General features: G+C 42.8%; 1 protein-coding gene across 3 annotated transcripts in view; it reads right to left on the bottom strand.

Annotated features, from left to right (window-relative positions):
- Positions 1-13,390, bottom strand: part of GALNT18 (polypeptide N-acetylgalactosaminyltransferase 18) — a 207,314-nt gene extending 193,924 nt beyond the window's left edge. The window contains exons 1-2 of one of the 3 annotated variants that reach the window (XM_039552644.1): positions 13,329-13,390; positions 12,528-12,793 (exon numbers count right to left, since the gene is read on the bottom strand). In XM_039552644.1, the coding sequence (XP_039408578.1) occupies positions 12,528-12,762 (235 nt within the window). In that variant the 5' untranslated portion in view covers positions 12,763-12,793; positions 13,329-13,390. Of the gene's footprint in view, positions 1-12,527; positions 12,794-12,936; positions 13,246-13,328 lie in introns of those variants that run through there. The other 2 variants (XM_039552645.1, XM_039552643.1) reach the window with 2 other exon arrangements.
- Positions 13,391-13,659: the final 269 nt, after the last annotated feature.

Raw genomic sequence — 13,659 nt, 5'->3', positions numbered from 1 at the left:
TCTGAGGTGACTTCATAAAATTGCATTTTTATTTTTGTTATTTAAAAGACAGCTACTCATTCCAATGAAACAAACAGGACTTCTTAAGTGTATTTTAATATCCGTGAAAAGGGTATCTTGTGTTGAATTGGTCCTTCTAGGTAAATTGCTGGAATAAATCCTGCTTGTTCGATGATAATTGAATGAGCATGGGGAATTTTGACAGTTCCAGGTGTCAAGAAGTTGGGAGAAAATAACATCTGTTCTCATCAAACAGCAGAAAGGCAAACTCAAAATCACTCTTAATAAATGTGTACCATAAACATTGAACAGAGAGTAAAAGAAATACATTAAAAATATTTTTGAAAGTAAAATTACCCTTTTCTCTTAGCTGAATGTAGCAAAGCTAAACTGCTACATCCTACATTGTGGTTTTCTCATTTTTTTTCCTGTCACACCTTGCACTGTCACAAGTTGTCATTGTGGCTAAACCACTCCCATTCCCTGCACCCCGTTCATTGTGACAACAGCCAGACAATGCCACGGCACACACCAGCACAAAGAACAGTCTGGCTGCCTGGGGGCTAGCTCAGCACGAGTTTTAAAAATAGACAGACAGCATTGCTTAATATTTGCCATTGCCTGTAATTTTACACAGTATTTTATGTCACTCCTATAATAATTACATAATCTTTTACACTTGTGAATACTTTGATTCTTCTTTCCCTTCCCTTCTTCATGCTTCAGACCCAGTGGTGTACATGGTGATTAGAAAGAAGTGACTCCACAGATGTGAGGCAAGGAAAAGCTCCCCTACATGATCCTGACCTGGCCTGTGGGTAATCCAGGGCAGAATTCTGGGGCAGCAGAGGGGACAGAGAAAGTGAGTCCCTGTGTTTTATACTGCTCTGCACAGATCACTCTGCTCCCTCCCAAGCCCCACAGCTCCTCAGATGTATGAGCTACTGCAGCATGGCCACAACAGCAATTTATGTGAGTCCAATGGAGACAGGATTTTAGAGCAAAAACTTTGCGTAGAATCACACTGAGAACTCAATCCAGGGGCTCTGTGTTACATTCTTTCTGTGGGAAGAATGCAGTCCAAAAAAATCATTTAATATCTGTCAGTATCTCAAGGTTTTTAATGTAAGGAAAAATCTTGTGACAGAACAGCCACTGCCAGGACTTCCTTGTTCTCACTTTCAAATAAAACCCGTGTATCTTGTTTTTTAGTAACAGAAAGGGTATAAATGCACAGTGCCTTCAGAGATTACTTTATTACTTAAAAGTCTGTCTTAACTGGACAGTTAGAATGATAATCCAGTTGCTGGAGAAGCAAATATACAGAATTATCTTCCACTGAATCTGTGCCTACACAGAGAGCATTGAGTAACTCTTTTTCTCTGTTCCTTCTTTTCCTAAGACAGATAAACAAATTTTTTAAGTTACACGGCATTCTTACCTGGCAAAACCAGCCACCAGGTTAAATGCACAAGCTTTTTCTCTCAACCTGCCAAGAAATATTCCCTGTGGTTGACCCAGCACTTCAAACATACGGAGAGTTCTTATTCCTGCGAGCATGTTCTCAGCTTCAGGACAGCCACTCACAGCCCAAAAGCTGCTCACACAAAGCTCTTTGTAAGAAACCATAATCAGAAAGACATTGGTGAGTAAAACTAAGCAGAATCAAAAAAATATCACTCTCCATGATCACCCCAGTGTTATATTTACCACCTCATTGTTTTAGCAAAACCTGGGGCTTGGGGATTTCTCTATAACCTACACTTACCCATAGAGTTAGTGACTGCAATCAGGGTATTTTCCCTGCTGACAGCCACACACAGCATACCTTGGGCTGAGTGGCTGATTATCCATCAATCCCTGGAAAAGAGATACAGGTGGTAAACATGCAGCCACATGGGACAGTGTTTGCAATGACACTTTTACACCACATCTCCTGGTACCTCTCTGCTTTTTTGCCATGGTCAACATCTCTCTCCCCATAGTGTGAAGACAATACCGGTATTTCATCAGGTATTGCAACCTTTTGCCAGACTAAAACAGAAGCTTTTGTTTTCCTCTTCATCTCAGAACACAAACAGAAACAGTCTGAAATATATTTAGACTAAAATTTTTTTTCAAATGTTAATTTTCGGGAATGTTATCAATCCACTTTTAGTAGATGGTTTGCTATTTAATGTCTCTAGGCAGGGAGAAAAGCTTTAATCAATAGAATCAAAAGAAATGCTGAGAAATTACATGCAATTTCACAAAATCAAAGGCATTTCCTACATATTGTCAAGCAGACAAAAACATATTGACATGTTATGCAACGAGCTAAGGAATGTTTCCCACGTTACAACACTGAATTTCCTTTTACGTTGTTTTCAAATCTCCAGGTTTCCTCATAATAAGGAATTTTACTCTGTCATAAATTTAGAAATTCTCCAAGAGCAGCTTAATTAAGAAAAAAAGAATCCAGAGCAGAGTGATTAAAATCCTATCCTCTAGAGCTGGCAGTTGCCACATAAAAAGCTTTTACCTCTGCTTACTCCTAACAAGAAATCAATAGTGTGGCTCCCCATTCACTCTGGGGCCCAGTATTCCACCTGCATCTGCAATCATCCAGGAAAAGAGACAAAATGGGCAGGGATCAGCCTAGCCACCAGCTATTACTCAGTTACTGCAGACAGCACTGACAACAGTCTGAAAACCTGATTCCAACACACCTCAGGCAATACTTCCATCCTTGCGCTTTCAGTCTCCTGCTGCCACCACACTGAGATATTTTGCAAACACACTCCCATGTGCTCTAACCAAGCTCTTGCTTTGGTGCTTGCACTACCATTTACAGACTCTTACAGGTAAGCCCCTGTCAACCAACGGTGAAGCCCCTTCCTACCTTCCAGACAAGACATATGGATCCTTAGCTTAACCATATTTTTATAGAGAGATTTCATACAGAAAATATTTTAGATATATTTAATATTTCTATATTCATCTGCATGCAAAATTTTATCTCAGTACTTAAATGAGAGTAGTAGAATCAGCACTGTGAAGGTGCTTTAAACAAATTTTATGTCTTTTTATGTAAGAAAGACATAAGCTGTGCTGAAAACTCATGGGTGTCGATGGAATTGCACTTTTAGGAAGTATAACAATAAATCAATGGGATTTAACTATTTCTATACCAAAAGCATTCCTGTTACAATGGCAGCAAGTGGGAATGATGTATCCAAACATGAGTCTGCTGTTGCCACTTTGTTACAGCTTTTTCTGCTCTTGCTGCTTTTAGTGCCTAAATTCACCAGTCTTCTTGCCATTCTGTACAGCTTTACACATCCCTTTGGAACTTGTGTTTGGGTTTTTTTTATTGTTGGTTAGTTTGGCTTATGTCTAACAGTTTTAAATTAAGTTTAAACTTGTACAGCTTTACAGGCACATGAAAACATTAGCTAAACAGAAGCTTGAAATACCTCATTTAGTTACATCTAAGTTTAATGATGTCATAATCCTTTATGGCTGACATCATGTCGTAAAGTCACAGAGTTCTAACTCTAAAAAACCAGGATCAAAACAACAACAACACACAATTATAATATTGGAGACCAAGAGCATCACAATTTTGGTTCCAGGCCCAGTATTTTGCTTATGATAGTCTGACTGTATGCAAAAAAAATATTTCTTACTTCATTAAAGGTGCTACACATGTTTTAAAAGATCCATATAAACTAAATCAAATAGATTGAAGTCTTCAGTTTTTGAATGCTAGATTTGGGGTTAATTAACAAGCAAATATTTGTAGCAATCTACCAGATGTGAAACTGGTTTTGATGCGACAGGAAAGCAACAGGCTTTCAGAAGAGAATCAAAAATGGTGCATCGCCTCTTTCCACTCCATGGAAACTCACTAGCACCAGTTTCACTAACACCAGTGGAGACTCCATAGTTTCCACTCAATAACTGCAATTTCATATCAGCTAAAAAAAGATAAAACATTCAGGTATTCTTGTGCAGACTGTAGCTTTTGCTGTACTTTTCTCCTCCTTGACCCTCCTCGTCCTCCAAACTGTTAAATGTGAACACGTTTTCTAATCAGAAATTCCACAGAAATTACAGCATACTACTCCCACACCCTTTGCTTGAACAACTTAAAATATTCCTGTTAGCACAAGTAGAAGAGGGAAAGGCTGACATAATATGATCATTCCATATACAGCTGGCAAAATTATAAATATCTCAGAGAAAAAAAAATACATACAACAATGTTATTTTAAAAATGATTCTGTGCTCAGTTCTGCAAGCCCTTTTTATTCTGTGCACAGAGAAATCCCAAAAGACGTTTTCTCCAACCATAATTTCATTGCAATGATAATCCTGTAATGGATGAGTACAGACTCACTGAGTCTGCAGTGCTTGAAAAGTTTATCTGACAGTTTTACTTTTACCTCCAGCATGCCAAATCTTCTTGCAAAGCCTCTGGCAAGTCATGACTTGACGCAGAAAGAAAAGCTTCAAAGGAATTTGAATCCACCATGAAAGCAGGGACAGGTAATTCTCTGCATTAGTTGGATGATTCATGAAAGAGATCTTTAGCTAGATTCAGATTACATATGAGGAAGTCTAAAAATCTATATTATCTCCCTAAAATGAAGACTAGAATGATCATTTATCTATGAAGAAAAAAAAACCCAGAAATACTTTTTCTTATACTCTTCAGAAAGCTGCTTACAGAAATCTTATATTCTCAGAGATCACCTGTGACAGCTCTAATAAAAGGAAAATTCAAACATTCACATTTAAAATACAGTGCTTGATTTAGGAGATAGGAAATGTCAAAACCAAAACTACAACAGGATTTCCACACCCCTACTGACATTACTAACAGAAGGTCACTGAGCTCCTGAATTTTCAGTATACAAGCAGAGATTTAGGCAATTATGTAGTATTTAGGATGTGCTAATTATAACATGCATGTTGGGAGAGCTCTCTAATCTCATACTTCAGGGTTCATGTCAGCCTCAAATTTGTGTCAGTGGACAACAGATGTGGCTGCTGCACCCCACCACCACTTGGCTGCTGCAGGACTCACACACTCCCTGGGCTCTCCCTGTGAGAGAATGGACCTTGGGTCTGATTCTTGTGAGCAACTCCAGCAACCAGTCAAAGCTGCCACTAACAGTCTCTAAAAATGGGGCCATATCAGTTCTCTCTATCCCCCTCCTCTGCCCTGCTCCTGCAGACCTCATCCATGGAAATGAAGGTCTCCGAGTCAGGGGCTGCACTACACATTCATATGGCACTGATCACAGGACAGCTGGGATTCCTGCCAGCTGCCACAGCGCTGTTGTCATAGAAATAAGACATTTTAAAAATCTCATGTGTTTAAAACACAATCTAAGTAGCGAATATAGTAAGAATCCCTCACAGACTTGAGAAGACAAATTGACATTTTAAAGGCAGAGCACTTCAAAGTAGCAGCTTGGACCTTCCACCTTCATATTCTAAAACAGAAATTGGAATATTCTTGTTTGTTAATTTTCAAAGCCAAGTAAAGGAGATGCTGGAGAGCTGTAATAATGACCATCACAGTTTCAGCTCCTAAACATCTCTGCCTTTCCCTCAGAAAACGGAGGATATCAGGTTAAAAACAGCACCTTAGTTACAAAACACCAGTTGAGCAGGGAAAATTTGTGGAGAAAACAGGAACAAAATGTTGTTGCAGAGAGAACACACCTGCATTGCACAACTGGAGAATAGATTCAGGTGTAGATAAGAGCAGCATGAAGTCAAAGCATTAAGTTTCACATACCTGAGAATTTCAGTGTCTGTCCAGAGTATTTGTCCACACTAATCCAACAGCTTGTTACTGAGCTGTTTATCAAGTTACTAAAATGAAGGAGCCCTGCAGTTTCTCAAGAGGCTACAGAGAGCACTGGAAGGCCAAGGGCAGCACAGAAAGATACCTCCAGAGATGGTTAAAGGAAAACAATACAGCAGATGAATGAAGAAGGATTTGCCTCAGAGGAATGAAGTTAGTTTTCACAATACGTAGTTTTCACTTTTGCATTAGACAGAAATTAAACTTCATTAGTTTTGTTAATTGTGGACCAGTAAATTCCTTCACTGCTCTGGACTCAGGGACACTCCTAAGACACCACAGTGCCCAGGGTCTGATCTCCAGGCCAAGTGTGGCTGACAACATAATCTTATGGCTGCAAGAAAGGAGGACAGCCATTAACCAGCTACAGAAGATTCATGTCCCGTTGTGTCCCTTTCCACACTCCATACATTAATAGCTGATGATCGAGTTCCTGGGCTGTTCCAATGACAAGCAAGGATCCCCCATCACCCTCAGGAGGCAGCTAAGCCCTAAGCCCTCTTCACAACTGCCACCGCTGTCTCAAGATCTGAGCCAAATCTGAGCTTTTTTAAATCACCACAGATTTTCTTTACACATCATGTCTCTACCATCCAGAGGGGTAATATCAGCCTATCCCATCTCACCACAGCTTATGTACACTTTCACAGTGTAACACTGATGACAGGACCTTTCTGTTGAACGCAGAATTTCAGTAAACTGCTTCTGTGTATTGTCACAGGCAGGGGAGCAGTGTCAGGTGGAGAAAGGCAAAATCTGCCTCACGAGATGCCATGAGAGAGCGAGAGCCCAGGACCAAGCTGATCCCACACATTACACACAATTCCCAGCAGCTGTGCATAGGTCTTGCTTTATGTTTCATTTCAGATGTATTTACCTCTATTCTGGTCATACAGATAAAAATCACTCGTTAGTACTAAAGTAGGCATAACAAGCTGGCAGGAAAGACCTCAGCTGGAACTCCTGCACAGCTGCAGGCTGCTTGTGCCAGCCTAAGCAACATTGCCCAAAGTGACACCTGAGTGGCACAAATGAAGCACTGAGTGCAGGACCTGAAGCAGAACAGCTCTCTCCATCTCTGCTCAGCCCATACATCATCTGCTCAAACACTGCACTAAAAACCCCCCTCCTTCCACTGAGGCTGTGCCATTGTGCAGAGATAACATATGTCAACAAAAATGAACTTTTTCAGAGAAAAAGGCAAACTTTTCTAGCTTAGCAATGAGGGAAGTTGTGGAGGGCATGGAAGTCGCAGCTCTGCTCCTGATTCATTTTTTTAACCTTCTGTTGAAGACTTTCATGTGAACTACAGAAATTGTCATGATTGAAGGAAACGGAATCCAGGTCAATTCCCTTCCCAACTACAAAGCTATCATTCACTCTCACTCAGTAGCCAAATAAAACTTTTCTTCTTTCTCTCAAAAGAACCAATCTCAAATAAATCTGTCATGCCATTCCCATTGTATACACCCGAAGAAACAGAGCAATCAGGAAAATGGAAAATAAAAAAAACCCCAGAAACCTCATTCTGAAGAAAACAACTTTAATCATGGAAAGGAATCATTCAATATCCAGTAATGAAATCCAGTTACCTTAATAAGGCCAAACTACCACTCCTCAGTTTTGCCCACTGCATCCTAACCCCAGTGACATAAATCCTCAGTGGAAGAGGCACCAAGAATATAACTAGAAGGGAGCTAAAGATATTAAAAGCACAAAAAGGTTAATTTTAATAATAGTAATAATATACTATCGAGTTGTAGTCAACATAATCAACAACATTAAGTCTTCAGTAGATTGTCCTTGAAATACCTGCACCTCCAGTATTGCTTGAAAATTTACAGCAAATTAAGTCTTCCAGTTGAAATAACTGTATTAAGGTTTCTTTAGTGCACTCATCCCTAAGCATGGCAGAACATGAAAGTTAAATTCCAATTAATCTGCACTGACATGCAGCCATCTAGAATGACTTGAGAAGTCACAGCCTATAGAGAAAAAATAATGGGATTAATCCCGCCTGTCTTACATCTGCAAGGAGTTGCTTCCATTGCAATTAGCTACATTGGGACAGCAGATCTCTCTGCTTGCACAGAGACAGGGAATACAGAGCCTTCTGCAGTGGAGCAAGAGCTGAGTGCTCCCAGGGCTGCTGCCTGGTGCTCATTTGTTTCTCAGTAGAATAAATATGCTGCAGTGAGTGATAAACATGCCTAATTGCTTTTGAGCTTGAGGGAAATAAGCTGGGGGGATTTAGTCATTAATTATTCCCAAAAGGAAAGTAACTCAGGAGTAAGAGACATGGTGGAGTGGCCATTTGAATCCTATTGAGCTGACTTTACAGAACCCAGCTAGGGTTAGTTAGCCAGGCTGCAAAAGACAGAAGACATTCTTCTTTGTTTGAGATCAAGAAATAAAGGGTAAATAACAAACACAACGTTTACTTACTCAAACCTTTCCCAGGCTAAAATGAAGAATGTGGCTTGACCTAGCTCCCAAGCTCAAAATACGCAGTTTCTGAAAGCAAATAAATTCACCCTAACACCTGACACAGGTACTGAGTGAATCACACACTGGAGACCTCCCTGTGCCCCAGCTGACCACAGAGGGTGATCAGATATCCAACTGTGGGATAGCTAATATTAGCTCAAGTAAATCCACACAGCAAATCATTCTAAGCAGGAGAATGAAAGATAATGTAAACAACTCTTCTCTCACAAATTTTCCCAAGCAAGTCCACACAGTGTCTGATATTCCACTGATAAGATCAGGATGCAGCAGGTTGCAAGGATGGATGACCAAAATCCCAGCTGGACACAGATGTCTTAGTAACCATCCATCGACCTCAACTAAGAATTCAGCTAGTCCAGAAATGAACTGTGTGCTACAACTTCAATTTAGATCTAGTCTTTGTCTTAACTGTTTAGTAATTCTGTCTAGGTCCAAGGGGTTGAGAGGAAGAATGGGGCAGGGGCAAGAAGCAAGTTCATGACATAGATTTCATAGCCTATAATCTTTTAAGATAATTCTGGAACACAAACATCATCTGATTAAAACTAGGAAGGCTGAAAAATACTAAAATGACATTGCATAATAAGACAGACAGGATGATGTGCAGAGGTGTTTTGAGTGATATGGGTTTAATCACAGCTTAGCTTTTCAAGGAAAATGAAACTATGGGCTATGATGGCCTAAAGTGAGGCTACAGAAACCAATACATTCCTCCCTTTCTGCTAGTTTTTTTCACATTGTCACTGATACAAACTACGTATCAGATTGAGAGCAGCCTGCCCACTCACCTGATCTTCCAACTGCACATATGACTTAGGGCAAGTTTTTGGTGTCAGAGCCAATGCATGATGCATTATTAAGATGAAGGATAAGTCATGATCTGTCTGAAGCACTCTTGAATTGTTTTTAATAAAGTGAGAGTGTTTGGGGGGTTTTGAGCCAGTTTGGTGCTTGGGAACTCAACAGAACACAGTTTTTTCTCTCATTTGACACTCGTTAACCTTAGCCCTCTAAAGCATACTTTCTGGGAATAAAGCTCAGTGCTACTACACAGTCCATGTGCCACACACCTTTGTCAGGCATGGAAGGGCTGCACTTTGCATCAAGCTACCCATCTGGTCTTTTACTCAGTTTCTTTCAAACACATACACACAATTAATCTCAAAAAAGACACCATCCTGTTTGCAAACTCAAAAGGAGGTGGGAACTAAAAGTTTCTCTCAGTGGGCTGCCCGCTAGCATGGGGCATGTGCCTCCGACTGAAGATTTGGGCTGGAGGGGAGGAGAATCTCCTTGGTACTGAATGCTGGGGAGCACTCAGACGTAATTAACATCACAATGCCACAACACACTGCCACAGAAAATCCTGCAGGTCGTTATCATTGCAAAAAGGTAAAGTCATTTCACCAAAACCGTGTTGTGAGCTGTGTCTGGCCACAAGCCAAGAATTCAGGATTCCCAGGCTTCAGACAGCTCAAGTTTCAGCACTGAGCTTTAGCTCCGCAAGATTCTTCTTTCTGTGGCCTGGGATTTCCCTGTCCATACCGTTCTTTCCAAACACAAGGCATGCAGGCTTTGATTCCCTCTGAACCTCTCTTACCTGGAAATCTCTTTTCAGTCTGACGCTTTTCTTGCCATGAAAATGTCTTTTTAAAAATACATACTTTAAAAGGGGTTTTATATGAAGGTGCGTCTCATTTCTAGGACACTTGATAAAATATTACAAGATTGCAATTTATATGCTAAAGGAATTCCCAGATGGCATCTAATCAAACAATTCAATGAGAAAGCAAATTAAAATGAAATATTAGCGCAATCCCATGTGTAAAATGCAGCAGCTAAAGCTCTCTGGCATTTGCAGGATAGCCTATGGAATGTAATTCTATTACCCGTGCTAATTTCATGCCTGTTCAGCACTGCAGAACATCTGAGCTATTGAGACCTCTCTCCAACACCAAAAAGAAGTGGTCCAAGGAAAAAGTTTATTAGCAAGCTACAGATAACCCTTATAACCATGTCTAGAACCATTACAGCAGCTGGTTTACTCAATTTCTGGCAAGAACTCTCAAATGTGTAATTTCTTAAAGCTGACCTTCAAGTTCAAATCAAACCCAATCAAGCTTGGGATATTTCTTTCAGTAACTCCAGTGAGTTTTGTGCCCTGACCCAGAATTCACAGCATCTCATAATTCTAAGCAAAATCTGATTAAGGTAACATCCTATTCTGCAGTATCTGCCATGGGAATTTCTGTGAGAACCCCCATTATAATTATTTGGCAAATAAAAGTACAGAAAATCCACTTTGAGCTAAGGATCTGTGATTTTTATTTTATTTCTTTAAGACTAAGTAGTTTCAATAAGGCATGAGAAGCTTGTAAAGCTTTTTTTTACCCCTACTATTTTAGTATTTATCACCAAACTGTTCACTTAGTTAATTTTGAAAGACCCTCTTCAACTTTAAAACGAGCACTGTTTAAGGAAAAAACCATCTTGTTTGGCTTATGGATAGTCACCAAAAAAAAAAAAAAAAAAAAAAAGCTTTTGCTCTAATCCATGTTATACTCTCTCCTGGTTTAAGTGTACCTTTCCTCTGCTACTCTGAGGACTACTTACCAAAGGCACCAATGTGGTTAGTTTCCTTGAAAAGAAACAAGGCTGTTTGAGTTTCACACCAACAAACCTGAAGGAGTTATGCTCCAGCCTCATAAGGGAAGTCAATTAACTTCGTGTATCTCACTCTTAGCCAGAGCCTTTTGAAAAATCCCTGCCTTCATATATGCTTCCACAGTGCACTCCACTGGCACACAGACAAGAATACATTTCCTTTTAAAAATCCATTTCAGGAATCAAGAAAAACTTAAGGTCTGCATGATAGAACTTAAAACTTAGAGAAGCTGCTATAACCCATTCTCCAGGGAAGAAAGGGGAAAAAACATTATAAAAAAGCAGCATTTTACTCCTTTAAGCAAGATGACAAGACTACCTGAGAAAAGAGTCTATATACAAAATGAATGATGATATGCCATATTTAAAAAGATATTAACACAAGTCAAAGCAAAGTAGCTGGGTTTTAATAGCACTACAAAGTCATGTGTATTGACCAGCAGGTAAGCCCAGCTCGTAAGGGATTACCCACCCTGCTCTCTCCACTGGCTTCATATTCCCAGACGACCAGTTGGTCACAGCTGGAAGTGAGCAAGATTTTTTGCACTGGTGATAGGTGTCCTTCACCACATGGTCTACTCTTCTTTTTCAGATTTAGGAGAGACTAACTGGGGTTTGAGCATTCAGTGGAGGTTATGCAGAAGCAGAGAAAGATGGACCCTCTAGATTTTGTACAGGCTCTCACCTACCCTCAAGCCTCCTTACCATCCAATTCACTTGGCAGGCTGAGAGAGTGACACTATAATGCCATGCAGATGATGAAAATATAAAGGAAGACACTAAAGATCCCTCAGTAAAGCAAAAGTCATGTAAAATCCCAAACTCACAGGAAATAATCTTATTCTCTCCCACTGTTTGCCCACTTCAACCCTTCTCCCAGAGCACCCATTAAAAGGAGATCAAATTAAAAGGCATTACACAAAGAGATTGCCCCAGTTATAATCCCAAGAGGCTCCCGGCAATACAGCAGCACTAAGGGAAAAGCTTCATCACCCCAAGGAACACAGAGACTCAGCACGGATTAGCAGAGTCAGGCTTAAAGGGGGAAGAGAACAAGAATTCCACTCGCAGCAGCCCATTTTGAAAAATAACAAATAGAAATTTAAAAAAAAAGAAAAAAAATACAACAACAGCACGATGGGAAGCGGGTCTTGGCGCCGAGCCCTCCCCGCGCACCCCTACTTGAGGAAGGCGGAGGCAGGCAGGGAGCTGAGGTTTGTTCCAGCCCCAGGCCGAGCCCCGCGGGTGGGGGCGGCTCCCGCAGGTCCCCCCCGCCTCCGCCGCTCCCCGGTCGGGCTCCGGGAGGGCTCCCCCGGCGATCCCGCACGCCCCGCGCAGCGCCGGCTCTTCCGGGCTGGCGATGGCTCAGCCGATCGCCACAGACGCGACAGACACACGCACACACGGCCGCCACAGAGGAGGGATGGAGGCTGCACACGGCAAGCGGCGGGCGGAGAGGGGAGAGGAGGGCGAGCAAGCGGGGGTGAGGTGGTACCTTGGATGTGCTGCTTGATGACATTCTCCAAATGGTCCAGCCTTTCTATAATCCTTAAAGTGTCCCCTTTGTCTTCTTCTAACTTTTTTTCTGAGATCGGCTCCTGCACTTTCACATAAACACTGGCAATGTAGTTGGTCACCCAGCCCACGTACAACAGGCAGACGATGTTAGTCATTCCACTCAAAATCACGCAAGTGGACACTAAAGTTTTGGTTTTCCTGGTGCACACCATCCTGAGATCCCTCCATATAGCTCCAAAAATCCTGTGATCCAGAAAACAAAAATAATCTGCGATGAAAAGAAATCCTTTTCCCCCCTTTCCCCGAAACGGAGACCACTCCGAAGTCAGTAAATTTCCATGCAAAAAGTTCTCTAATCCACAGAATAAAAAATACTTGTCGCCTACCTAGAAGGAGAGGTGGGGGCGGGGAGGGCTGATAATTAGAATCCTGGCTTTGAGTACATGAAAATAGCTGAAACTTTGCGATGGCAGTGCCGACAGCAGACAGCGAGGCGTGCCAGCCGCCCGGCTGCCCGCTGCCTTCAGGCACCGCCCCCGCCCCGGGGCATCACGGACGCCGGCAGCCCAGTGCCCGAGCGCGGCAAACTTTCTTCCCTCCGACGCCGCTTCCCATCGCAACCGGCCGCGGCTCCAGCCTCAGCCCTGGGGAGCAGGCTGCCGGGGAGCGGGACTCGCCCCCCGCCGACTGGCAGCGCCCGGCTCCAATGGGGAGCGGCGCTGGCGCGGGGGCCGCTCCCAGCGCCGGGCCGGCGGGGCGGGCGTGCGGCGGGACCCACCTGCTCCTCGCTCGCACACGGGGCCGCGCCGGGGGCCCCTCCGCCGCGCTGCCGCCGGGGCGGGGGCCGGGCCGGCGCCTCCCTCCTTCCCGCCCTCCTGCCGCTCCCCGGGCTGCCTGCGAAGGATCCCCAGCCGGGAGAGGCTGCCGTTCGCTGTGCGGCGGGGCTGGGAGAGCAGCGGTGTCGCCGCTCACACCCGGAGGCGTCCATTTGCCTGAGCGGTGAAACCGGGGCCGTGCCTTGGGCTCAGCGGAGCTCTCGGCTCCCTGCGACCACGCACTGCTGCGATGCGTTTGGCTTTGAGCCTCTTGGCGTGCCCGCTGCCGCCGAG

The sequence above is a fragment of the Corvus cornix genome, chromosome 5, assembly GCF_000738735.6.
Source record: "Corvus cornix cornix isolate S_Up_H32 chromosome 5, ASM73873v5, whole genome shotgun sequence".
In the NCBI taxonomy this organism is placed as follows: Eukaryota; Metazoa; Chordata; class Aves; order Passeriformes; family Corvidae; genus Corvus; species Corvus cornix.
Note: the sequence above shows the minus strand (reverse complement) of the source record. Positions and strands in the feature narration are given on the sequence as shown.